The following is a 27608-nucleotide window of genomic DNA, read 5'->3' on the forward strand; positions in this document are numbered from 1 at the left end:
GAGACCCCTTTCCCAGGTTCACCCCATCAGCAATTAAGAGCAAAGGTGTTGCCGATGGTGAGGGTCTGGGGAGCTCCCAGGGTGGGGAATCTAGATCTGCCCCCCCAGGGCTTCTGGGTTCTTGTCACCACCAGAGAAAGAATTCAGAGACAAGGCAAAGTAAGAGGTTGGGTGGAAGGTTTTTTTGCTGGGCACCCAAGGGGTAAGTGTAGGCTTGTCAAGAGAGAGCATGGAATTTTGGATAAACACACACTTTATTGAAGGGAGGATTATGCATGAGTTAAAGCAGGGAGAAGCTGAGAAATTCAGGAATGAGTTGGGATTTTTCTGGAGTAAGTTTTATTTTCATTCTTTGTCCTTATATGGAGTATTTTGAATGTGTCATGATGTCAGATGTAGGATGGGAAGAGCCATTCCTGCAAGGGTAATGTAGAGATGCCATTCTAACGAAGCAAAGGACAGTTAGGGTCCTCTCTGTCTGTTGGTCCCAGCTGATTTGGAATGGATGTCCTGCTGTAACACAGCTCTCTGATTACATTGGTCTCAGCCATCATGCACTTAGCTTCTGTTTTCTTTCCTCTGCCCATATAGCCTACCTCAAAGGTGTACCTCAGTCTTCCCACCTCCTGTCCCAACAGCATTTCAGAACCAAATCCTCCCCAGTGGATATGAGTGTGTGTAGTGTTTGAACATAAGTAATAGCTTATTTTGAGAAATATGTCATGTTCAAATTTATTTCTGTATTTCCATTCAGTCTTTATTCCCTAACACTTTACAGAGTTTTAACCATATTGCATATATAACTTAGTGTTTCCTTTTGTTTGCAATTTAAATGTCGTTATATATCCTTTTTCTTTTGTTACTTGTATATCAAGCAATTTAAATGTCATTATATATCCTTTTTCAAAATCTAATCCTAAACTTACCTTCCAAAGTCGTGACAATGCTGTCTTTTTTTTTTTTAATTCCAGTTTATGATTTGATTTTCTTCATAATCTGTTTGGATATTTTTAGGATGAGGTAAATCTAATTTTTTTTTTCTAAATTGCTAGCAAATTGCCACCCACCCCCCCCCAAACAAAGGCAGAATTGAAATGTTGAAAGATACTGTGGACTTGTGTTTCCAACAACACAGAAGAGACCCAGCATCTCCAGACCTGCCAAAAAGGATTTTAAGGAAAGTAAAAGGAGCTCATGGAAACATGATACCAGCTTTTACTCTGGGGCATTTGCAAGGTCTGGGGAGCCTTCTCAGGTAGGGAGCCTCTTAGAAGACCCCATAACACTGGGGACCTCAGGGGCAGCCGAGGAAAGAAACAGAAACAGAAAAGCATAACTGAAACCCAAAAGACTGTTAAAAGCCCAACAGTCGGGGATGGAGGTAGATGGGGTCTTAGCTCAGTGGTAGAACACTTGCCTAGCGTGCTCAAGACCCTGGTGTCTGCAAAATAAAACCCACAATAGCAGTAGGGTCATCAAAGCTAAATACTGATTGCTCCACTCAAAGACAAAGATTCGTATATTTGATTTTTTTTAACGTGTTTGTTCTTGTGCCAGGTGTATTTCATTTACTTAGCAAAGGTGTTTTTCACTCTGCCCATGGCACAGTGGTTGAGTTCAGTGGGGCTGGGACACTCAGTCATGAGAGTGGAAGGCAGAAGGATGTGTTTATTTCTGACTCAGTTGTCCCTTTGGTCTTTTAGAAGCCAGCATTCTTCCAGGTCACGGTCTACTTTCCCCTTGCTTGTGGAACATGAGCTCCAAGATTGGCATTGTTTCTCATGGCTTCCTTAGGTTCTACTCACACCTTCATAGTCTCCTTACTAAAGCCTGCTTGGAGTATTCTAGCTTAATTACACTGTCTGCTTCCTGCTGGACCCATATAACTATACCCAAGAAAACTGAAACATAAGAAAATGAAAATTAAATAGATGGGGAATAGATAAACTAGGTAAAATTATAACTAAAAGAAGGCTGGCATAGTTATATTAAGGTCTGACAAACAAATCTTATGGTTAAAAAAACACTACTAGAGCTGTGTGTGGTTCTGTGTGCACCAAGATGCAGAGGTCACCATATATGGGTAAAAGGCTTCATCAATTATAGAAGCTTCACCCCTAATGCAATTCATAACATAGCCTTAAAATATATAAAGCAAAAATGTGTTAAAACTACAAAGAAAAAGACATTAACACATAAGGGAGGGGAGTTTGGAGACCTCAACTATAGTTGGTAGATAAAATAGCAAAAATCTATAAAATTATAAGATTTGAAACTCACATTCCATTTGTGCATGAAATTCCAGTGTGTTCTCAAGTTGTTTGGGAGCTGTATCTGTTATTATATCTAAATTGTATGATTTCTGATCTCCAAAAGCAGTGATGAGACTGGGTTTTGCTTTGTCTTGGGGGAAGAGGCTGGTTTTGGCTTTTTGTTGTTGTTTTGAGACAGGGTTTCACTATTGTAGTCCAAGCTGGCCTCGAACTCATGATCCTGACTCATTCTCCCGAGTACTGGGATTACAGGCATGTACTACCACAGACAGTTCTCTTTTTCATTTTTATTTCTGATTTAAGTGACAATGCTAAGCATACAACTTAAGATGAGAGAAAAGACCAAGAACATAAACTCAAAGAAGGATTTTTGAAGGAGCAGAATTTAATGGAACAGAAAACACACATGCAGACAAATCAATAAAGCCACAAATTGGTACTCTGAGGAAATTAATAAAATAAATAAACGTTTAGGAAGATCAATTAAGAAAAAAGCTAAAAGTTCTATAGAATTTCAGGAATGAAAAGAGGAATATTATTATAGATGTCGTGTGTTTTAAGAGGATGTTATAAACAACTTTGTGACCAAACACAAACTCTTAAGTGAAACAAACAAATTCTAAGGAAAAATTGAAACAAGTTGAAATAAAATTTAAAAGTGTCCTATTAATTAAATTGATTCCATAATTTGAAAAAAAATCAAGGCCACATAGATTCATTGGCAAATTCTACTAACCATTTAAATGGAAAAAATAAGGTCAGTGTTCCATAACCTCTTCCAGGCAGTTAAAAAAAAATAGTGTGATAAGGCCATTGTGTCCTTGATACCAAATCCCACCAGCACGTTGTAAAATTAGAGAATTTTTAACAACTCACTCAAGAGCACATGTACAAAAATCCCAAGTCCAATATCAACCAACTAAACCCAGCAGTATCTCAAAAGTAACATCTCTGTCCCTCTGTTCCTGCCTTACTTTGGATTAATCAAATATTTTTCCAGAAATCCACCTTCTTTCCTGTGTTGGCCTTTGAGCTGTGTTTTGAGACTTTGCTGTCAGGATTACAATAGGCATCCTTCATGCATCGTGTTTCCTGACCACTCACACTGCCTAGCATCACACTTCACACTGCAGGAACCCCACACAGCGTGACTCCAGTCTGCCTCCCTCGCTTGTGCCCTCGGGGCTTCATATAGCTTACTTCTGTGTGCACTACAAACTCCATCTTACCCTGATGTTATTTTTAGCTGTAAGTGGTCTTTTGTCTCCAAGAAATGAAGGGAAGGAAAAGTGACTCTTTCAAGTTCACCTCCATCTTTAGTCTTTCCAGTACTTGGTCTTCTTTCCTGCAGATCCAAATTACCATCTGGTATCATTTTCCCTCAGTTCGAAGGATTTCCTCCTCCATCTCTTGTCATGCTGCTTTGCTGGCAGTGAATGTGCTCAGTGTTGATTTGTCGGAAAACGTCTTTACTTCAGCCCATTTTTGAGTGGTGTTTTTGTTGGATGTACAATCTGGCTTAGCAGTAATTTTTTTTTTATTTCAGTACTTTAAAGATAGTGTGCTTTTTTCTGACCTCTGTTATTTTCGATGAGAAATGTTTACAGTTACCATGTAAATGTTATTTACATCTGTGCCAACTGGTGTGCGGTCACATTTCCTTTCTGTATACATAAGCTAGCAAGTTTGCTGTATACAAAACGAATAAACAAGTCAAAAATACATTTCCATATTCTAAAAACACAACAGAACTTCTACTCCACTTTTTAGAGTCTCATACTAAATGTGAAAGGATGCCCAAGAAACCTCAGGCACTTGAGGAAATTATCCCACGTTAAAGCAGAAACAAACTCTCACAGCAAATAAACTTGCTGAGGGAAGAAGCAATTCAGGCAGCAAAAGAAAACTATAACTGGTATTCTCCAGAAGGAGAAAATAGTTGATTTATGAAACAGACAAGCAGCTGCGTTTAAAAAAAGAAGAAGAAGAACACCAGGAGAACCAGATCAATGTCTTAAAATAGTTAAACATGAGACAGAGTTTAAAAATTTAAGCCAAGTATGGAGGTACACACCTATAATCCCAGATACTCGGTAGGAGGGAGGATCACTTGAGCTCATGGATTTAAAAACACCCTGAGCTGGGTATTGAGGAGGGGGAAGAGGGAGGGGGCGGAGTGGGTGGTAAGGGAGGGGGTGGGAGCAGGGGGGAGAAATGAACCAAGCCTTGTATGCACATATGAATAATAAAAGAAAAAGGAAAAAAATAAAAATAAAAACACCCTGAGCAACATAGCAAGACCCCTGCCACCCTCCCCACCCCCCCCCCGCCGAAAAAAAAAAAAACAGTAATCTTGAAAAATACTCCCAGAACATGAAATGGGAGTGGGAGAGGAGAAGCTAAATATTGAACCCATAAGAAATTGCATTCGAATATTGGTAGGACAGTGGGAGAGACTCAGGTATGGGGGGGATTGTAAGAGAACTGGATCTTAGCACCTGAGATGAGGCCATTGGTGATGTCTAAGGACCTGGAACACAGCTTATGACCATCTCTAATGTGGTATGAGGTAAATGCTTTGAAAACAGCTCAGGGTATTCAAACAGGCTGTATGTCGTGGGGCGAGGAGACGCCAAGAGGTAGAAAGGAGTGAAGCAAAGGACTGCTCTGTGTTATAAACCTTGGGGTATTGTTTGACTTTTTAAACTATTAATTTATTTGAAAAAAAAACTGAAAAATCTTTCAGTATGGTGTTGCAGTGTTCCCTGTTGACAGGGAACTGTCTACTGTCTGTGGTCCCCGCCTAACCTGATAAATGCTGCTAAGGGAGTGCCATTTTGTGCCTAGTACATACAAGTGACAGCTCTGTACTGTCACTTGTGCTGTAGTCTCCTTATCCACAGTTTTGATTCCCTTGGTTTCAGTTACCTATGGTCAACCGTGGTCTGGAAATATTCAATGAAAAATTCCAGAAATAATCCATAAAAATTATACACTGTTCTGAGTGGGGTGATGAAATTTTGTGCTGTCCTACAGAGGATGTGACTCATTCCTCTGTGCAGTGTTTCCACACTGTAGTTACTTAGTAGCCGTCTGGGTTATCAGATTGACTGCTATGGTATTACAGTGCTGGTGTTCATGTGACTTTTCTTTTACTTAATAATGGCCCCAAGCACTGGAGTAACAACACTGGCAATTCAGATGCAGCAAAGAGAAGCTATTAAGTGCCTCTTCGAAGCGTAAAGGTGAAAGTTGTTGACTTGATAGGGAAAGAAAACCCAACGTGAAATTGCTAAGATCTATAGTGAAAAGGAATTTTCTATCCAAGAAACTGTGAGGAAGGAAAAACAAGTTCATACAGGTTTTGCGGTTGCACTTCAAACTGCAGGAAGTTACGGCCACCGTGCATGGTAAGTGTTTAGTTCAGATGGAAAAGGCATCAAATATGTGCTACGAACATAGCATGTAGGGTTCAGTACTGTCTGTGGCTTCAAGAACCCACTGGTGGCTGGTGAAGTGGCTCAAGTTGGGCAGCACTCTCTTAGCAAGCATGAGGCCCTGAGTTCAAACCCTAGTACTGAAAAAAGAAAAGAAATGTCAAGCACACACTGGGGACATGTCCCCTACAGACCACTGTATTTGTTTCTATGCTTCACCTAAATAAAAATCCTAGTTTAGGCTTCTTGGCTGCTCTTCTTGGAACTTGAAATAGCATCTTTCAGGGAGGTGTGGCTAGAAAAGCAGGAGGAAGACACACAAGGCGTGTCTCTGAGGGTGCATGTGTGTTGCATGGACGCATATGAGCTTGGTGTGTGTACATGTGTGTGTGTGCATGAAAGGCACATGCATGCACCCACTTCCTTTTCCTTCTTTCCCAAACATTTCCCTTTTTCTTCCTCTTATCTGCTGTAACGAGAACTTAAAGAACATTATTAGTTGTGTGTAAAATTCATTGAATAAACGATGCTATTACTGTGTATATAAAAATACAGTGTTTTTAACAATAGCTTCATTGAGATATAATTCACACACTATAAAGCTGACCTATGTACTTGTGTATTTTTATAAATAGATGGGGAGGGACTTCTTCATTTTTTCCACGCAAACCACTGAGTTAGAGTTGTGATTGGTGCATTACATGTGTGTTTGCAACTATCACAATGAAACCCCTTTGTGCAATAATATGTGCTGATTTTAAAAAGGTGTGACTTGAATATAGCCCTCAGGTGACTGTTCCCTGGACCCCACAAAGAAAAACCTTCTGCTGGTACATAAGTCTGGCACATTTTTACTTGATTTTTCTTGGCCTTTCTTCTCTTCCTCCTCCTCTTCCTCCTCCTCTTCCTTCTCCTCCTCCTCCTCCTCCTCCTCTTCTTTTTCTTCCTGTTTGAACTCAGGGCCTACACCTTGAGCCACTCCACCATCCCTTTTTTGTGATAGGTTTTTTTGAGATAGGGTCTCAAACTATTTGCCTGGGCTGGCTTTAACTGTGATCCACCTGATCTCTTCCTCCTGAGCAGCTGGGATTACAGGCATGAGCCACAGGCACCTGGCTAGCCTTTCTTTCTTTACTGTGTTTCTTCCTTCATGTTTTAAGTATGGGGAGAATTGATAAATTCTTAATTGTTAATAACTTCTTGCATAGATAAGAACACCTTGGAATTCAAAGTATTAGTTTATAATCCTTAATTCAATGAATGCTTTCCCCCTCCCCCACCCACCTTGTCTCCAATTTTAAATTCCTCCCTCAAGGATTTTTAATGCCTAATTCAAAATTCTGGGCAGAGGAAGGGTTCATTGTAGCTGATGCATTCCTGTTGTAAATTCAGCCTTTGCCTTCCCTTCATGCTGGGTCTCTCTCTCTGAATAATAGGAATAATCCTGTTTGCTCATGAGGAAATTAATTCACTGAGGGTAAAGGCTGTGGCAAAGCTAGTGAGTGATGACAAAGTTGGTTCTTGGCAGCCTCGGGTGGCATTAGCAAGGATTATCCTCTGCTTCGCGCAATGGCAATTGCCCAGGCCACACTATTGTCATCTGGAGGCTGTGTGATGGCAGCACCCACCCGAGATGTAAGCAGGTGGATTTGCAGTTCTTTCTTCCTTAGTCTCAGGAATCTGAAGGCAAAAAAGAAAAAAGGCAAAGAATTTGGATTGGGGCATCTTTTAAAAGCCCCTCCTGGAAACTAAGGAATTCTTGGTGCAGGCTGGGTTTCTGGCACAGTGAACTTGAACCTGCTTGTCTGGAATCTTGGTTTTCCTTAAAAGCTTTGTACAAAGCAGGGCCAGCATTCTCCAGACTGCTGCCTGCAGGTGGCACACCTGTTGAGTAAGGACTGGTCCTGTCCACACAAGCCATGGATGTGGGTCTGTCTTCTCTTCCTTGGTTCTTCTACATCCACATATCTCACCTCCCAGCCGGAGTGTGGCCTGGGAGTGGCCGAGTATGCAGGGAGCTGGCCCCTGGGGTCTCATCCTGGTGTGTTGGGGGGATGCAGTGGGTGAGGGGTGATGTTGGCTTGGCTTAGCAGAGGGCCCTGGAGGCTAGCACTTCCTGTGTGTCCCTGCTAAGTCATCCTATCTGGCCGAGGCTGGGGCTGGCGAAGGACCACATGTGGCATTGCTTTCTGTAAGGGGATGATACCAGACTGAATTGTTGATCCCCAGGTTTGTGTCCTGGTGCAGTCGATGATTGAAGGTGCCAGACGAGCAGTTAGGAGCTAAAGCAAGTTCACATCACAGACCAGGAGTTAAGAGTAAAGCAAGCACAAAGTTTATTGAAAGGTTAGCAAAACACCCTGACAGGTGGGACTTAGTGAAAGAGCTAAGCCAAACAATGGCTGCAGTCTAGGAGAGGATATAGGGCATTAACTGGCTTAGGTCCAACTATTCTACCTTGAAACTGTAGACTGGTTGGCACTGAGTCAGCTTCTCGCTGAACTTGGTGACCTGTCTGTCTCTCTCCTTATCAAACTGGACATTCCAGGAGGATCTGGTCAGCTCGTCCTGGCCTTGGGGCCCACATCTTGCAGCTGCATTTTGTTATTTTGGTTAGAGGCTTGTTATTTTTGTGAGAAACCTATTGTTTCTCACATCCCTTTCACATGTCTGTTTCTAAAGTGCCTCTCTCATCCAAAATAGAGTCATCTCTGTCATCACTCCCTTTTCAGGAATGGGCTCTCCCAATGGCCTGTGGGTGTCCCCTGGCTCTTTTGGAATGAGCCTCCTGGAATGACAAAGAGTGTGTGGTTCAGTTATTTGGTACCATGTGTTAAGAGCCTTAACAACGTCTTATTCCCTGACCCAGTGCTGGATTTGTGAGGATTCAGAGACGTCCATCTGGACAAAGTAGTCTAGACTGTAGCAAATGATATTTCTGGCAAGTGTATTTATTTCCAAAAGCAGAAGTTGAAGAGAAGTGGAAAAAATGTTATAGTCCTTGCTAAGAGATAGGCTAAAGAAATGGTTACATTCATATGGTGAAATATTTTCTTTCCAAAAAAAAAAAAACCCGGATATTTTAAGGTATCAATTTGTCATTCAGCAAATATTGATTAAGTACCTACTACATGCCAGAACCTTACCACACACTGAAGCTAATGCACTAGGTAAGAAAGACATTTCCTGAAAGCAGTGACCATGTCAGTAAACTATTTCTGCGTATGATTGACATAACACAATGCTAAGTGGCGAGAAAATGGTATGCCACATAAAAATACATAAAAATGCACATGCATAGAAAACAGCCCAAAAATATACAAAAGGAGTAATAGATAATTTTATTTTGCTCTTTATATGTTTCAGTATTTATAATGTCTCTTTCTAGAAGTTGAGAAAAATAACAAGACACACTTCAAATTCACAATGTGTATTTTACGCCACACACTTTACGCTGTAAGTGTAGAATAATTATTTTTTTATATCTTATGAAGGCAAGAAAACCAAAATGACTCCATTTGTTGAGCAAACAAAATTTAAGCACAAGAAAAAGAAAAATATTCAAAATTGCCACTGTCTACACCATAACCTCAGGGCAGGTTTTGCAAATGGCACCTGCTAGGAAAGATGAGGTCTCACCTGGAGCATGCAAGAAGGGGTTGCTCCAGGCCCACTGCTGGTTCCCTGGTGGCTCTTTTTTAGTGCTCCTGTTCCTCAGATCCATGACTTCAGGCTGCTTGACCCCTCAGGGTCTCTCATAAGTATCTTGCAGATACATAGAAAGAGGAAAAAATATAAACAGGTGTGAGCAAAACACCTGGTTCCACTTGGGTTACAAATATGGCTTGCTACACTGGGTTTTTTGTTTGTTTTTTGTTGTTTTTCATCTTTGAAGCCTCATCCTGTGTTCCCAGCAAATAGTTCTGGTAAATTTTGGAGCTTATAAATTGCTTCTAACTTAATTCAGAAAGGTGTGTGGTTTTTAATGATCTGAAAAGACACTCAAGTTCTCACATAAGAGAAATGCAAGCTTGACCTCCTGGATTCTGAAGTTGCAGTCCCAGCCGTACTGCCCAGCTGTGAGGAGCACATTCCTTTTGATGCCTACTTCTTGGAATATGGCCTGCAAGTCTACCTATAAAGATACAAAATGAGCCAGGCATGGCGGTGCACACCTGTAATCCCAGCACTCAGAAGACTGAGGCAGAAGGATTGAAAGTTTAAGATCAGCCTGGACTACCATCCCTGGGCATATATCTGAAGGAATGTAAGTCAGCACACAGCAGAGACACCTCACGCTCATGCTTGTAGAGCATTATGCACAGTATACAAGTTATGAAATCCACGTAGGTACTATCAACAGGTGAATAGGTAGAGAAAATGGGTGTATGTACACTATAGAGTGTTATTTGGCCAATAAAGAAGAATTAAATGATGTCATTTGCAGGAAAATGAATAGAACTGGAGATCATCATATTAAGCAAACTAAGCCAGACTCAGAAAGACAAACATCTCATAGTCTCTCTCAAATTTGAAATCTACACTTAAAAAAAGAGAAAGACATGAAAGCAGAAAGGGAATTATTTGGGAAGAGGAAGGAGGCGAGGGAGAGATAAGAGAATAGAGTAACAGAAGCATTGGATAGAATCAAAGTACATTTTAAATATTATATAAATATCCTCATGAAAGCCATTATTTCATATAATTATATGTGCTAATAAAAATGGGGACCAGATATTGGTGGTGTGGTTACGCCTGTAATCCTAGCTACTGAGGAGGCAGAGATAAGGAGAATCACTGTTCAAAGCCAGGCCAGGCAAATAGTTCATGAGACCCTATACTGAAAAAAACCTAACACAAAACAGGGCTGGCAAAGTGGCTCAGGTGGTAGAGTGCCTGTTTAGCAAGCATGAGGCCCTGAGTTCAAACCCTAATGTCGCCACAAAACAAAAAGAAAGTGGGAAGAATAAAACACTGAAAAAAATGAGGATTGCAGTCACTCGGTGGGAGGGAGACTTCTGCTGTCCTACCTTTTATACTTTTAGATTTTGATCCATCTGCGTATATCATGTAATATGTTTCTGAATAGGTTCCAGAAACATTAATCAAAAGTCACATGAGCTACTGCCTTTTCACGTTTCTTTTTTGGCCACGCAGCTGCTTTATTCATAGATTTTTTTTTTAAATACACTGAAATTTTAAAATTTTCTATATTAACAGGTAATATAGTACATACTTGAGGTTTTAAGAAAAACAATCAGTCCCAGAGGATGATAATAAAAATGACATCTCCCTGGCGACCGTGCTGCTGGTTTCCAGGGAATCTTTTCCTCTCCCTCCCCCTCCACATCAGGATCAGGGAGCACCACTGATCCTGAGAGCTGAGCAGCCCATTCTGTTCATCCTACCAGAGCTCTATCCAAAAATAAGAATCTAACTTCAGGCTGGCTCTGGTGGTTCACGCCTGTAATCCTAGCTACTCGGGAGGCAGAGATCAAGAGACTCGGGAGGCAGAGATCAAGAGGATCGTGATTCGAAGCCAGCTTGGGCAAATAGTTCTTGATACCCTATCTCAAAAAAAAAAAAATTCACAAAAACAAAAGGGCTGGTGGAGTGGTTCAAGGTGTAGGCCTTGAGTTTAAACCCCAGTGTTGCAAAAAAAATAAAAATAATAATAATAATCTAATTTCAACATATAGGCCTTTTATGGGCATTTCTGGAGATATCTTACAGGGTTGAAATAAATTTCAACTCAAATCATAGCGTCTTGTGCCTCATCCCTCAGCCATGCCACCTCAATCACGGTTCATCAGCCAGTAGGTAAAGAGCCCAGATGCTGTGTGGCTTTGAAATATAGCTTTAATGTGATCCTAAGTTGCTGAGGACAGGTGATGATTCATCAGCTGGCTGTCACGCTGTCTTTTCTGCACCTGGAACTGTGTGGAGCCCTCCGTAGTCTGCCATGGTCAAGTGTGTGCACCGGCGTTAGTGCTGGGGTGATAAGCCACCGTGTGTCTAAAGGAGCCAGGCCTTTGGGAGACTGTGTACTAGGAAACCGTCTGCTCAGGAAGGCTCTTTCAAGTTGAAGGAAAATGTCCTCTAATGCTGGCCAGGCTGCGAGAGGCTCAGGCAGTACAGGCTCTGACTTGGGGCAGCACCTTGATCTGTTCTGTCACTATAACAAAATGCCTGAGATTGGGTAATTTACAAGAAATGGGGGTTTACTTGGCTCACAGTTCTTGAAGCTGGGACATCCAAGAGCAAGACACCAGCATCTGGTGAGAACCTCCTTGCTGTACCATGACACTGGGGATGGCATCATATGACAAGACAGCATGTGAGCTGACTCTGGTCTCTTCTTTTTTTACTATCTTATTGTTGTACTGGGGGAACATTGTGACATTTACAAAAGTTCTTACAATATGTCACAGTTGAATTCACCCTCCATCATTCTTCTTTGCCACCTTTCCCCCGTTCCTGGAATAGTGTCAACAGGTCTCATTTTTCCTTTTTCATACATGAGTGCATAATATTCCTCCATCTTCACCCTTTCTTCTTCTTTGTATAGTCACTGATGCCATCCTGCGGCCCATCCTCATGGGATAATCTAATCCTGATTACCTCCTAAAGGCTCCACTTCCAAATACCATTAATGTGAATTGGGGGATTAAATTCCCAACCCATCTGGAGCCTACAAGCTTTGGGGCCCTGGTACCTGAGTCAGCTAGGGTGATGGCTAAAACAAAACAGTGCTGCTGACATGCCACATTTTGTAACCAGATTCAAGTCCAACATCATTTGCAACAGCACCAGAAGGTGACATGTGCTACAGGGCCAGGCCTGCCCATCTCTCACCCACCCAGGACCCTGTGGGTCATAGCCCCCAGGTGTATGGTTCTGTGCTGGAGTTTAACGAGCCCCAAAACTGGAGCCAAGGATAAGTTGTAGTGACACAGAAAAAACAGTCTGTGGACAGGTCTCTAAAGACAGATGGTCTGCCATTGGAGCAGAGAGATGGAAGTCATTAGGATGATAGACGGATGTGACAACAAAAATGTGGCACACACCAGAGAGTCAGGGTGATGCTTTTCCTTGCCAAGGGTGTTCCAACTGCCAGGAAATCCGGTGACAGAAAAGAAAAGTGGAAACTAGGGATTTTCCCACCAACACAGACATTAGCTGGCAAAGACACTGTTCCTCTGTGGTCATAGAGAGGGTCCCTTGAGCTGGTTCTGGGTGGGTTTGAGTGAGTTTCATGTTGAGCTGTCCAGTTATAAATAAAGCCAGAAAGGCCAAGCAGCAGAGAGCCCCTGCTAGAATGACCAGTGTGTCTTTTGGCTGGCCACATTGGACGTGACCCCTCCCTCACCTGTGTGTGCCTGACACTGATGATCTCGACACAGTGGCTCTGAATGCTGGGATGCTGCTGTAAGGAAAAGAGGCCTCACCCATGGTCAGTGACTGAGCAGGTCTGCAGATGTGTGTTCCTTGGCTTTTGATGTGTTGGATGACATCCCTGGAGGGCTGGAAGTGTGGCTCAGTGGTGGAGCCCTTCCCAGCATGCACAAAGCCCTGGGTTCCATCCCCAGCACCGCAAAGAAACAAAGACATAAAAAGAATTCACCTGAAAATCACAAGCCAGGTTTCCCACCTCTCTTCCCCTGAACAGACACAGCTACACAGGCTGTTTCCACATGGACGCAGAGGGTGGAGCAGGGTCCCCGTCATCCTCCACCACAGCTTGGGTGACTCCCATCAGCTACCAGCTCCCTCCATGCCTGTCCGTCTCTTATTTCCCCCCACAGAGCCCCATCTGTGTCATTCATCCTCCTGCTGGTGAGGGTGTTCTCCCTGCCCCCTGGGCCTCTGCTGACACTTGGGGTTAAACCTACTGTTACTTCCAGGACTCCCCCTACCACAACTGCCCTGGCTGACTAGAGAGGAAAGTGTTCACAGCCAAGTCCTCCTGCCCTCTACGGTTGAGGATCTAAGCAGCAGAGCTCCTCAGTGCTATGTGTCCCATGGCTCCAGCCAGGCCTGGCACCCAGTCTACCCAGTGGACATCCCAAGAGGGGCAGGTAGCCATTGCCAATTGTGCAGGAGGCTACAGGGAGAGTAGGGGCCAAGGACCCCTCTAGGATAGCAATGTGCCCCACTCAGCTGAACCCTCCCAGCAGGGACAGAAGTGAGGTGGGGAGGGTGGGATGGGGCAGCTCAATAGCATAGGGAAGAGGTCTGGCTTGCAGGAAGGAGATGTCCAGAAGAGCAACTGGTACCCTGGGAGGGACATGGTGCACCTTGTCAGCAGGTGAGCAGGAAGCAAAGTTCATAAGCCAGAGCCCTGCTGAGGGAGGCAAGGCCTGGTCGCATCTGACCCTTGTTTAACTGACAAATGGAGGGCTTTGCACAGGCCCAGGGGCCTGCAGGTGTACCAGAGCTGCCCAAGGTGACCGGATTGATTTGGTGTCTTGCAGGGAAGCTGAAAGAGTGGGGCCTCATCTTATACGGTACAGCCGAGCACCCACATCACACCTTCCTGAAGCCCGAGTTGCTGGAAGACGAAGAAGATTACACAGGTAACGATCAGGAGGAGAAGGCTGGTCTCCTGAGTTTGCTCTTCCTTGGTAACTCCCATCAGTGTCACGTTCACCAGTGGGGCTGTTCCTGGTGGGGGTGTGGTTGTACATCTTCCTTTGCTGGAAAGTCTTAATAATCATGATAATTTGCACTCACACAGCTCCTCCCAGCCATGGCTCTCCTAATATATTACAGACCAGTAAGTATACTTCAAATCCATAAGTACTCTCCAACCTTCCCAGGCCGGGCCCTGAGCTCCTTCCTGTATGCCCAACCAGAACTTGGACTTGCCCCTGGTTAATCAGCTACCTCCAGGTTAAAGGCTCCCATCATCTTGCTCCTGACTCACTCAAGGCCATCATCTTCAGTGTCCTGCATTTGCTGCCCATGGCCCAGAAGGTGGGGTTTCCTAAGCACAGCCAGGAAAGTAGCTAGTGGTAGAGAGGTGACCAGCCTTGAGGGCTGGGATTAAATACTCAGGGGACAGTGTCAAAAGGCAACAGTAAAAATTGATGGTGCACAAAAACATGTCAAAAATCTCTATAGCTGGGCGTGGTAGCTCGTGAATGTAATCCCAGCTACTCAAGAGACAGCAGCTAGGAGGACTGCAGTTCAAAGCTAGCCAGGACAAAATGTTAGCAAGACCCCATCTCAACAAATCTGCCAGGTGTGGTGGCCTGAGCCTATAATCCAAGCTATGCAGAGGCATACACAGGATTATGATCTGAGGCCAGCCTGCTCCAAAACTGGAGACCCTATCTGAAAAATAACTGAAGTTGAAAGGGCTTGAACCATGACTCAAGTGGCAGTCGCTGCCTACCAAGTGTGAGGTCCTCAGTTCAAACCCAAGTTCAGGCAAAAAAAACAACAAAAGAAAGAAAAGAAATCTTAGCATGTAAAGACCTCATGCAAATCCTTTTTCTCCTGCCATCCCACTGCCACAGTGGCCTCGGCGCTGGACCGTCAATTCATGTGCAAAGCAGCTGAGAGCCACATCAGCCCAAAGCAGGCTTTAGACACCTATAGCCTCTCAGCTGGGTGCAGATACTTTAGTAGCACGTTAGGTCGAAAGTGATTTGTTCTCAGCTGGGTGTAGTAATTCAAGCCTGTAATCCGAGCTACTCGGGAGACAGAGATTGGGAGGATCCAGGTTCAGGGGCAGCCTAGGTGAAAAGTTCAAGAGATCTCAACTGATAGAAGCTGGGCATGGTGGTGAGCACCTGTAATCCCAGCTATGAAGGAAGTACAAACAGAAGTCCCTGGGTGTAAACTCAAGACCTTATTTAAAAAATCACTAAAAGCAAAGAGGGCTAGGGATGTGGGTAGAGCTCCTGCTTAGCAACCACAAGGCCCTGAGTTCAAGTCCCAATACTGGGGAGAAAAAGCTGTCCCTTTTCCCCTGAGCCATCCTACAGTGATTTTTGTGGCACTCCGTGTTTCTGGTTGGGCATATGTTTCTTAGCTAAATGTTCTGGCTACTTAAAAAATGATGGGTGATATCTAAGAATATGGTTGCTTTGAGTTGCCCAACAGCCTTCTGAGAAAAAAAGTAACAAAATGAAGAATTCCACCAATACAAATCAAGCATAAATTATGGGTCAATTCCATTTTAAATTTCTTTTACCATTCCTTTAAAACAGAGCACTGAATTATGTATAGACTAATCTGATCTGTTTCCCCTGTGATTTATAAACTGTGGCAAGATTCAGTAATTATTAATAAGGAACTGATTTTTCCCCTTTAAAATCTGCTGCTGACTCCAGCCTTGCACACTGACACCTTGCTGTCATGCTGTTCTGTTCTCTCAATCATTTGGTCCCACCCCAGCACGGCCTGGATGGATAGAGGGGTCTCCCTTGGAATGAGCTGTGATCCTGGCTCTCAAGGAAGCTCCCGACTGTCTCGAGGGCAAATGGAGGGAGGTCCAGTAACAGCAGAAAATGCCACCCAGAGGCCAGGACAGAATGACAAAAGGAACAAAAACCAGAGGGTGCCAAGGTGTAAGAGACTAAGGAGGAGGAACAAGGTCAAGGGAAATGTGAGTGGTGACTTGTAGAAAGTTGGGAGGTGGCCACAGGCAGTATATAGTGATGGGTGCAGGCCAGTGTAAGCGCCATCTGGACCCCATGGAAAGACAGCAGTTGCCATGTCGGGAGGGGCAGAGGGAGCATGATGAAGCAGTAGTCACAGGAGCCAGAAGCAGGGGACTAACAGGAGAGGTAGAGGACAAGCTCTCACTGAGATGAGAAATAGAGGCAAGTGAGCAGTGGAGAAGGAAACACTCGTGGGCAGCAAGGGTCCCTAAACAGCACCAAGCAAGATTGTCCACTGCAGAAAAACAGGACTCCTGAAGCGGGCACCACACACTGCAATAGTATATTTTCTGTTGCTATAACAAAATGCCTGAAGATAAGTCCTTATAAAGAAAAAAAAAGTCATTTAATTCACAGTGAAGCTACATCAGGAGAGCCCATCTGTCCAGTGTCTGGGGAAGGTCCCCTTGGCTGCAGGTGAATAAATAGAAAAGAAACCCACGGCATGCCTGAGGGCCAAGCAGGTGGGGTGGACTCGCTCTCTAATAACCTGCTCTTGCTAGAAATGACTCAGTCCCATGAGCTGGCATTAATCTTTTCCAAGGGCAATGCTTATAAGACCTGATAACTTACACACAGCGGAAGTTAGATTTTTTTTTGCTGTGATGAATACCTGAGAGAAACGGTTGAAAGGAAGAATATTTATTTTGGCTCCTGGACTCAGGTTTCAGTCCCTGGTCACTTGGCTCCATTGCTCTGGGGCTGTGGTGAGACAGAGCATCATGGTGGAGGGGGAGAGGGTGTGTGGATCAGAGCTGCTCACCTCATGATAGCCAGAAAGCAGAGAGGAGACAGGAAGGGGCCAGAGGCAAGTTACATTTTTCTGGGGCACAGCCCAGTGACACACTCCTTCCAACAAGCCCTGCTTTCCACAGCTCTGCCACCTCCCAATCATTCTGCTTTTAAGCCAATTAATGGATTAAACCATCAATTAGGTCAGAGCCCTCATAATCCAGTCACCTCTGGAAAGTCCTCCCAGATATGCCCAGATGTGCACCTTACTAATCTAGGTGTCTCTCAACCCAATCAAGTTGACAGTCAAGATTAACCATCACACACTAGCACCCACCTCATCGAGATCCCGCTCTAGCACTGCCCTGCTGGGGACCAAGCTCCCAGCCTGAACCATTGCTGGACACCCTCAAGCCACATCCAAATTGGACCAGACACCTGCCTGGAGCTAAGCAGAAGAGCTGCCCTATAAAGGGAGCCACTGTGAGGTAGACCAGTTAGCCAGCATGGCTTCCTGGGAAGAAAGGGGAGAAGTTGGCCAGAGAGGGCTAAGGCAAGAGTGGATGCTGGAGTTCTTAAGGTAAAGGAAGCTATGGAAGTCCAGCTGGTGGGATGGACAGCAATGTCAGCACAAGGGTGGGGGCCAGAGGGCCTGGCAGGATTGGGTGGCAGCCACAGTGGCAGGGTGAGGCACAAGGAGGACAACCACAACCTCAGTACTGAGGGTGGACAGCTTTTTGGTGCCAGGCCTGCTGGGATGGAGCCCTCTGGTAGTGGTAGTGCAGGTGGAGGCCACCCTAGGGACTCTCTAGGATGCTTGACTGAAGAGCAGGCCAGGCCTGGCTCCACCCAGAGTCTGTGGTGTGCCTGTACCAGGAAAGTCAAAGCACCTGTACCTAGGGAGCTGGCAGATGCTGGACTTGGCTGCATGTGGGCAGGACACGGACGATTTCTACAAGACAGTGGCTGAGAGGTCATCACTGAAGTGTCCTGGGCACAGAAGGACGTTGAGCTTCAGGAAAGAAGCAGTCGTTGAGCAAGGTGGTGACAGTGTGTCCATTCACATGGGGCTGTGAGGGGAGTTGAGAACCCCTGTAGTTGTCTGGAAGACAGGGTTCTAGGACAGCTTGACAGGTACACAGGAGTTGATTCACACTGTGCTTGAAGTGTCCAGGTTAGGGCTGTATGGAGTCATAGACTGACTCTACAGGCAAGGGCAGGAGTCCAGAGGTGTTAAGTAACTTGACTAGGTCACACAACAGTCAAGAAAGAGGCTCGACTTGGAAGGAGAGCAGCCTGGTATTTTCATCGGCTCTTCTTGTCTGCAGCCACCCACTCGACTCTTGCATCCCACTCTGAGTCTGAATGTCCGAGGAGGTTCCAGTGCCCTTGCCTTGAATGGGGTGAATGGCCAAAAGGATGGTAATACCTACAAAATCAGCCTTCTTCTTCAGCAGTTGATCTATGCTCATCAAGAACTCCCAAGAGCTGGGCGAGGTGGCTCATGCCTATAATCCCAGCTTCTTGGGAGACAAAGAAAGATGGATCAAGGTTCAAGGCTAGCCTGGGACAAAAAGTTGGCTAGTCCCCATCTCAACAAAGAAGCCGGACATGGTGGGGCACAGCTCTAATTCCATCTACAGTGGGAGGCAAAAGTAGGAAGATTGTGGTCCAGGCCAGCCCTGGGCAAAAAAGCAAGACCCTACCTAAAAAATAAGTAAAGCAAAAAGGACTGCCCTTGCCTGTAGAGTGCCTCAAGGGGTAGAATGCCTGCCTAGCAAGCATGAGACCCTGAGTTCAAACCCCAGTACCACCAAAAAAAAAAAAAAACCTTCCAAGTTGCTTCCCTAATTTTTTGTTGGTGTATTTTATTAAATGTGGATTTGCTCCACGAATGGTTTAAGGTGGGGTTTCCAAGTTAACCTGTGTCAGTCAAGCCCTGGAAATGTCACCAGCTGTTAGCCAGCCCATCCTGCTCCTTAACGGAGCGCCCGTTTTATGGGAAGGGTTGGTGTGCTGGGAAGTGACCCAGGGAAGTCATGAGTCTTAGATGAACTGTCATGCTATCAGAGAAAAAGCAGACGTAACTACAAATTGCAACACAGACACCAGATGCTCACCCAGAGTAAGTTACAGCCCAGCCATGCCAGAACATTTCCTGGGAGTGAAGGGACTGGGACAAGACACCAGCTAGCTGGATTTTATCAGAGCATTTCATGGAAGAGATGAGTCTGGATATTTGGCTTTTAAAACAGTTCAGAGCGTTCCATGCTGGTGAGTTTGTTCGCACATAATTGTCTTCGCCTCTTGGGTGGGCCATGTCTCATCCTGACTTCTTCAGCTGGGTGCTGCATGTTGCCTATGACCTTGATGTGGTGTCACAGTTCTGTTGCCTTTGCTGCTGGGTAGACCCCAGCTTGTAAGGGGCTCCCCTCAAGATTACTGATGAAACTTTCCAGTGGAGAGGCCTCAAGAGGGAGGGAGTGGCTGGGAGTGACATTCAATCCTATGGAGTAATGACAGGCTCCCCAAGGCTGCCCATATTTTGGGACTTCAAGAATATTCTTTTTGTATGTCTTACATTCTGTAATTGTCACATGTCAGCCACTCACCAAATATTTACTGAGCATCTGTTCTGTGGCAGCTGCCACTCTAAGTGCTAGGAGTGTACAGTGACCAGGCTAGACCCCCACCCTGCCTGTGTGGACTTGTCATCTACTGTGCCTACAAAGAGTGAAGATATTAGTGTGTCATCTCCCTGTCCCTCCCCCGACTCATACATGCCCCCAGTCTCCTTAAGATGGAGGAAGTTGGGTTTCCAACAAGACAGACCTGCTGTCTCTGGGCCTTAGGGAGGAACAGCTGCAGAAGGCAAGAGGGCAGTCCTTGCCCACTTGCTTGACTCTGTGTCAGCAAGGCCACCAAGGACCGAGCCACCTGGTGGTGGGGAGACGGGAGCTCCATGGTCAAGTTAAAGTGTTTTTGGCTTTGTGGGAATTAAAAATAATGGTGTGGCTGAGAATGTAGCTTCAGTGGTAGAGCACCTGTCTGGCAAGTGCAAGGCCCTGAGTTCAAACCCAGGTACTGCCAAAAAAAAAAAAAAAGTGTAATGGAGTAAGGAGTTCTGAGGTTCCCCCATTCCTGGCCAGGATGAGGGAGGAGGTGAGAGTCTGTTCAGATGATGATTAGGTCTAAAGAGTACAGCAGTCTGGAGGGGCAGAGGAGGGGCTCAGTGATGCTCTTTAGAAATGGTGAGTGTGTCTAGAACACAGACAGGGCCCGCAGTGACTGGGAGAGGCCATCCAGAGTGTCTCAGGGAAGACCGCAGTTCTGAAAGGGGCTCACAGTGGGAACAGAGGCAGGAGGGGACCCACAATGGAGTCTGGGCAATGTCAACAGTGGTGAGCCCTCGGGAAGGAAGCAAAATAACCCGAGCCTCACACCAGGGAGGCCTGGAGACTCCAGAGACAAATGAAGAGGGCTTTGTGTGCCTCAGCAAAGCCCCATTGTGGGTTGCACAGAATGAGGACTTTTGTCTCGCCCTGTGTTCCCCATGAAGTGCGGGTGGCCAGCAAGTTAACCCTCTCTACTTCTGAAATCACTGCCCACCCCATCCAACAACTCAACCCTCACAGGAGGCTTTTTCCTTCCTGAGACTCTAAAGCCTTCCTAATGTCCCACTCAGCTGCTCCTTGTCACCTCACAACTGGCCAGAGGTTCCCTGGGACATTTCCCCATTGGAGGGCTGGGGTGGACAGGCTGTTGAGGAAGCTGTCACTTCTACAGACTTGGAAGAGGGGACACATGCAGACACGCACTACCCCAGCTTGGGAGTGGCCATTGAAACCAGGTTCATTCCTGTGGATTCCTAGGGAGACTCAAGAAGGAGGAGGATAGCTACAATCCACTGAGCTCTCTCCAGTTCTCTCTAGGGCTTTTCCAACAACACACAGGCCATAGTTAGAATTTAGGGACCTGAGGTGACTTGAGGGAAGACATTGGTGGCCCACTACAAGAAGGCTAGAGAGAGAGAAACCAAAAGAAGTCTGGGGGAGGGAGCCCAGCCCAGGCCCCCACCAGCCCTGGTGTGGTGCTCTCAGACTGTCCCACCCCAGACCTGCTTATGCATGGCTGTACCTGGTGGTCCTAAACACATGGAAATCGATCCTTATTCCCAGCAGAACACGGGGGGGGGTATTCTCTCTGTCTCATCTCCAATTCATGTTGTCTCACCAATATGGTGGCAGCTTCCCCAGTACCTAAAATACCCCAAATTACATTGCTTGCACTTCATAGTGGACTTCAATGAGTAAGTTGGCCCCAGCATAATGGCTGCAGACCAAGCCAGTACAGCTTTACTGTAGGACCCTGGTCCCCCACCCACTGCTGTTCCCATGCTGTGCCTGACAAGACCCAACTCCCAGCTGTGACCACATCCCATGAGATGGTACTTGGGCCTGCTGCTCTGGCCTCCCAGCCCCCATAGGACCACCACACCTGAGGGAAGCTCTTTCTGACCCCACCAGGCTGTGATATTCTGACACAGGGACCCACTGGGGACTAGAAGTCTCTCTGGATGAAAGAAAATGCTTGTGTCTTTAAGGTGTGTGCCATCCGGAGTGTGGTGACAAAGGCTGTGATGGGCCCAATGCAGATCAATGCTTGAACTGTGTCCACTTCAGCCTGGGGAACATCAAAACCAGCAGGTAATGGACTGGGGCTGCTGTCAGCACGTCCTGAAGCCCCGCAAGGTGCCGCTTAGGTAGCCCGTTTCGAGCTGTATAACACCCCAACAAAGATAGATGCTTTGAAGTTTTAAAATTGTTAGTGACTCCTTGCTCTAATAACACAAATATGTGTCCATTATGGGGAAACGAGAAGCTGTGCACTTTGGTGGCCATGCTTTTAAAACATATTCACCCATTTGAAAACTGGGTGCTATCATATATGCAAGGCTGCCCACGGGAGTTCTGTGCATACATGTGATTCAAGGGCCCCACACTGACATCCTCAACCGGCCAGCAGGGTGACATGGCTCTGGGACAGGCTGCAGCCTCTGGCTGGGTGTGGGGTTCTCCTGGCAGCTCCCTAGAAAGCCTGTAGGGCTGAGTGCACCCCAAGGGAAGGCTCTGGCAGAGTGGACCTTGGACCCCAAGCCTGTGGCCAGTTGCCCCAGCCCAGGCTGGCCTTTCTGCAGGAGTGTGCCTGCTCAAATGTCCTTGCACTTGAGTCCTGGTTCCTTCAGTTTTGGGTGTCCTCAACTCTCACATCTCCCCAGAAGTCTCAGAGTTACTCTGCTGTTCATTTCTTCATCCCACAAACCTGCCTTCTACACATGGCTGGCCTGGGAGGCCATGATGACAGGGCAGGACACTGCTGGCCTTCCTGAAGGCCTTTGTGACAGCTGTTTCCAAAAGCTGCTGGCTTGTCTCCATGAAGGCCAGACAGACTGCAGTGTGCACAGTGGAAGCACAGATGTGGCCATTGGGGTTCCTAGAGTTTTGGGGCACAATGTGTCACCTGCTGCTGTACACAGGCACTTTTCTCTGCCTGGGAGACTTACTCCCCATAGGGACCCACATAAGAGTTCCAGGGGTCCAACACCTATGTCATTGTGCCTGCAGGAAGCAAAACACAGCTGCCTCAGGGCTTCCCACTGGAGCCACTTTGCACTTTGAAAGGAAAGGACTCCCTTTTTTTGTTGCTGTTTGTTTGTTTATTTATTTATTGTGGTACTGGGGTTTGAACTCAGGGCTTCACACTTGCTAGGCAGGTGCTCTACCACTTGAGCCACAACACCAGCCACTTTTTTTGGTTTTTGAGACAAAGTCTCACCATGTAGCCCAGGTTGGCCTTGAACTCAAGATCCTCCTGCTTTGGCCCCCTCAAGTGCTGGGAATATAGTTACAAACCGCCATGCCTGATATTAGGGCTTTGGATCAAACCTCCACTTGTACACTTGGGAGTGTCTCAACTGCACTCAATAAGACATAGGTCACTGCCATCTGGTTTCACGTCCCCCTGGAGCTCTGGTGTCACTGAGTCACAAGAGACTGCCAGGCTCTGGGGAAACCATTCTCACCTGGCTCAGCCTATTCAGGGACCATACAGGAAGGGTATAGGGTTGGGCTGAGACCCCGAATCTTCACCTATACCTGCTCCCTCCCACAGGAAGTGTGTGAGCGTGTGCCCCTTAGGCTACTTTGGGGACACAACTGCAAGACGCTGTCGCCGGTGCCACAAGGGGTGTGAGACCTGCTCAGGCAGGAGCCCCACACAGTGTCTGTCTTGCCGTCGTGGGTTCTATCACCACCAGGAGACGAACACCTGTGTGACCCAATGTCCTGCCGGATTTTACGCTGATGACAGTAAGTGGCCTGTGCGTGGACACAAGAATGGGTGAGTCCGCTCGCCCTCTCTGTCTGGGAGAATTTTTCTGACTCTCTGCTTCCTGTATAGTGCATTGTTCTGAGCCAGGACCAGTCTCAGGGGACAGAGGGAGGGGACAGAGGGAGCACTCAGACCAGTTAGCAGAAGTTAGTTAGGTACCAAAATGAACCCTGAACTCTGCAAAACTCCTGCTCTGAAAATCAGTGTCCACTATTGAAAACGGGTAGAGGACTGGAGGTGCGGCTTAAGAGGTAGAGCACCTGCTTTGTAAGCACAAAACCCCAAGTTCAAACCCCAGTCCTACCACACACACACACACACACACACACACAAAAGTCAGCAAGAAAACATGTAGAGAGCCACAGCTCTCAGCTCAACCTGATTTCAGACACTAGAAGAAGATGCTATTTGTTCTCCTCCTCTTCTCTGTAACAGCACAGGTTCCCTGGGTGGAGACTGGGGTCTTAGTGTGAGTTTAAGGAATTGAGGGTCAAAACTAGGGAAAAGCCCTCCTAGGAAGAGCTCCTGAGCTGAACTTCAGGCTTAGGTGTGGGCAGAAGGTTGCATGCAGCCCTCTGAAAAATGAAGAAGGCCCTATGGACTGGTGGGTTTCTGGCCCCAGAGGGCTGGATTTGGCTTCGTGGGCACTTTATGGTCATGACCACACCTGTAACAGGTGGGCAGTTAAGTCCCTCATCCTAAGGCTGAGAGGATAAAAGGTCCACAACTAGTAATGACAAAGGTGGGACTCGGACTCAGAGCAGCGAAGACAGATGTCCTGCAGCCCATCTGTCTTAGGAAGGTAGATGGGATGAGAAGGGCTATTCACCTCACCCTACAGGAGACAAAAGAGAAGGTTTGGCAGGGGCGAGTTTCCGAATGGGTTAAAGAAACCACTGTTTTGACATTTAGGCTTTTCAGGTCTCCGGCCTTCCCACTGCACTCCTTTCTGGGCTTCTTCTGCACAGAGGGTATTGATCCAGCAGGTCAGGCCATTGCTGTTACTCTTGGGGGGAGAGCCCAGAAATCTTTAACAATATCTAAAGCTGTCAAAGTAACCAGATTCTCTTAGAGAGGAAACAGACAATCATCCAAGACACATTTCACAGCCTTCGCAACACCTGCTGTGGCTGCCAGCCGGACATGTTTCAGAACAGAGGCTCCTCCTCCCCCCCACTTCCTTCCACAGCCAGCGTCAGCCATCCTCCCTCACTACCACCCTTGCTGAGCACCTGCTGTGTGCACGTGAAGCTGCCTGTGAGCCTGAGGAGGCTGCACAGAGGGGTAGAAACAACTACCACCCTCAGCTTCCAGGCCCAACACTTAGTAGTAGCACAAGGTGGTGTGGTGTTTGGTGACATGCCAATATAAGTGACATAGATAATAACTTATGTAAATGCAGGTGGGACTTGGACCAACCCAGAATTCCCCAGAGGAGTATGATGATTGCTCGAAGGTTTTTGCCTCACCATACACAGGTGCCAAGTCTTCCATGAAGACCCCTGGGATAGCACCAGGGGGAGGGGCCAGCAGTATCCAGGCTCCATCAGGTTTATAGATGTTTGCACCTGATCCAGCTCCACTTGGCCAGCCAGGAATTGGCTTCCAACCCTGTCACAGTAAGCAGGACCAGAACATGTCTCCTCTGAAAAGGGACCACCTGTGAAGCCTCAGGTCATTTAAGGACTTTTTTTTTTTGCTCCAGAAAAGGGAGGTGAGAGGTCTGTGAGCCAGTATCTAGCAATGTGGCCCTTGTTGGTTCCATCAGCTGATCCTTTCTGGAGACAGCACTGGGAAGAGCTTTGACATTCCAGCTTTGAGTGTCTTCACACTGTCCCTCTTCTTTCTCCTCATCTTCCTATTTTTCTCCAGGTCAGAAAAACTGCCTTACGTGCCACCCCAGCTGTAAGAAGTGTGTGGATGACCCTGAGATGTGTACTGTGTGTAAGGAAGGATTCAGGTAAACCCCCCAGCCTGAAACCTGAAGAGTGTCAAAGTGTTGGCACTAGGTTTAATCTCTGTCATGATTCACCAAGATTTGTCATCTTTACCTGAAAGCTAAAATGTCAGAGGCCCGAAGCCCAAAGATTCCTGGTTTGTCAAAAGCATGTGTCCACTTAGGAACAGTTGTGAAAAGGGAGAGTTGGAGGATGGATAGAGATTGTACACAGGGTTTGGAGAACTGATTGGTAAAGAAACAGTTGATCAGTATCACACCTGAAGTCAGGCTTGAGGCTTCTCAGGACACTCCGATCTCCTTCCTTGGCCAGAGGAACTCTGCCTGCTCCAGTTCCCCTCCTGAACCAGACCAGGGTGGGCCACAGCTCGCCCACCTGCCCTCATCCCCATCATTCTGTCTTCTCCCACAATCACCCTTCGCCCATTTCCAGCATCTTCACGGCAGCAAGAGAATGTCGTTTCCTGAGGATTCTCTGTGGGTTCCTGTTCCTCCCTGCCCACCAAGCTCAGCCCTGCAAAGCTCAACATGCATTTCTTTAAAAACACTTTGCTAGATTAAGGATTTTTCTCAGAAGATTTTGAATTGTTTATACTATCTCATGCAACTAAATTACATTTAATGCAATCAAATATATATTACCAGTTACTATCTAGAAGCTTAGGAAGCATGCTATTAAAATTACATTGTGGATACTCCCATTGTAGAGGGATTAACACCATGGTCCATATGGGAAAGAGGAAGGGAAGGGGTGAGCGAGAGCAACACCTCCCGCCTGTGATGCACACAGGAATTGCCAAGGTCTGTGTCCAAATGATAAGGGAGGCTGGGTGAAGTCTGAGACCCTGCATCTCCAGCAGGCTTCTAGGGGAGGGGGTGCAGTAAGGAACATTTGCATAGTGATTTGCATACTGAGGCACTAAAGAGGCTGCAGTCCACTTCCCAGCCCCGTGTCCCTCCCAAATGCTGCTGGACTGGAATTCACCATGGATGTGAATTGTTTTTTAGAGTAAGGAATGAAGGAAGAAAACTTACTGAGCATCTACTCTTATTCCATATGTTCTCACCAAGGTCAAGGTCAGCAGCAACTTATGGGTCAAGGTCATTATTATTACTCATGTTTTATATGCAGAGGAGAGTAATGCTTTCCCCAGAAATTGATCCTATGTGGCTGACTTCCGCCTGCCCCATTCTTCCCAATCAGAGTCCTGGGGGAGAAAAGAAGCAAGACCTCAAAGGGACACGTCACACCTGTTGTCATTTAAACTGTTGGCTGAACAAGACAGCATTAGAGTTAAAAGGGTGAACTGGTCCAGGAAGGAGATTCCCCCAAAGGGGAAAAATAAAAGCTGGAAGAAAAAGGAGACATTCCCCAGGCAGCTGGAGTCTGGAGCCTGGGAGAGGCACTTTTGATATACCATACGCCCCACAGGCTGGGTTGGGTGCCTCCTACCATGAATCCTCAACCCCAGATTACTTACTGACTTAATGTCAAAGATCAAAGGGCCTTGTGGTTCCAACTCCCTGGAATCAATTTCCCAGGAGAGAGGAGCTGGAAAGTTCCAGGGTAGCAGTTTCTGCATCCTATGAGGGGAGGGAAAATCTGAAAGAAAGCACCTCCCAGGCAGTCTTCCCACAGTGGTTGCAGCAGTGAGAAGCTGAGCAGTCTCAGAAAACAGCCAGCCATAATCCACTGAAAGCTTCCTTTTATTGCCCAATCGTCTGTTAAGCTGTGACTTCAAATCATCGCTGTCACATTCAAGCAGTAAGAGAGCAGCAGAGCCGCTGCCTCCTGGCCATCCATCTCTTTAGGAGGGATAAATGCAGGAGCGGTTCGCAGGGGAACATCAGTTAGTAAAGATCTGGTTTAACTACCCTGGCACCATGATGAGGGAGAGTCCTGGGTGAGCATCTGACATCAATGCAGAGGGCTCATAAATGTACAGGTGTCTCCTCCCAAAATGCAGGTGTGAGAGAAAGGACAAAACAAAGTATTCTTCCTGCTCTCACATACACTTCCCCAGAGTCACCAAAACACGTGTGTTATCCCCCTACACACAGCAGTTCTTGAGTGGACACCGAGCGTCCTTTGACCTAACTCACTCAACAGTCTGGACCTTAGGTTAAGGGCCCAGTCCCCATGACTGCC

General features: G+C 46.4%; 1 protein-coding gene across 2 annotated transcripts in view; it reads left to right on the forward strand.

The window, feature by feature from the left end:
• Pcsk6 (proprotein convertase subtilisin/kexin type 6) overlaps nt 1-27608 on the forward strand; it is a 182607-nt gene that overhangs the window by 139625 nt on the left and 15374 nt on the right. The window contains exons 14-18 of one of the 2 annotated variants that reach the window (XM_074061558.1): nt 14185-14286; nt 14448-14486; nt 21716-21818; nt 23284-23480; nt 25375-25462. In XM_074061558.1, coding sequence (XP_073917659.1) covers nt 14185-14286; nt 14448-14486; nt 21716-21818; nt 23284-23480; nt 25375-25462 — 529 coding nt within the window. The remainder of the gene's footprint in view (nt 1-14184; nt 14287-14447; nt 14487-21715; nt 21819-23283; nt 23481-25374; nt 25463-27608) is intronic. The other variant, XM_020161715.2, reaches the window with a different exon arrangement.

This window comes from Castor canadensis, chromosome 19, assembly GCF_047511655.1.
Source record: "Castor canadensis chromosome 19, mCasCan1.hap1v2, whole genome shotgun sequence".
Classification (NCBI taxonomy): domain Eukaryota; kingdom Metazoa; phylum Chordata; class Mammalia; order Rodentia; family Castoridae; genus Castor; species Castor canadensis.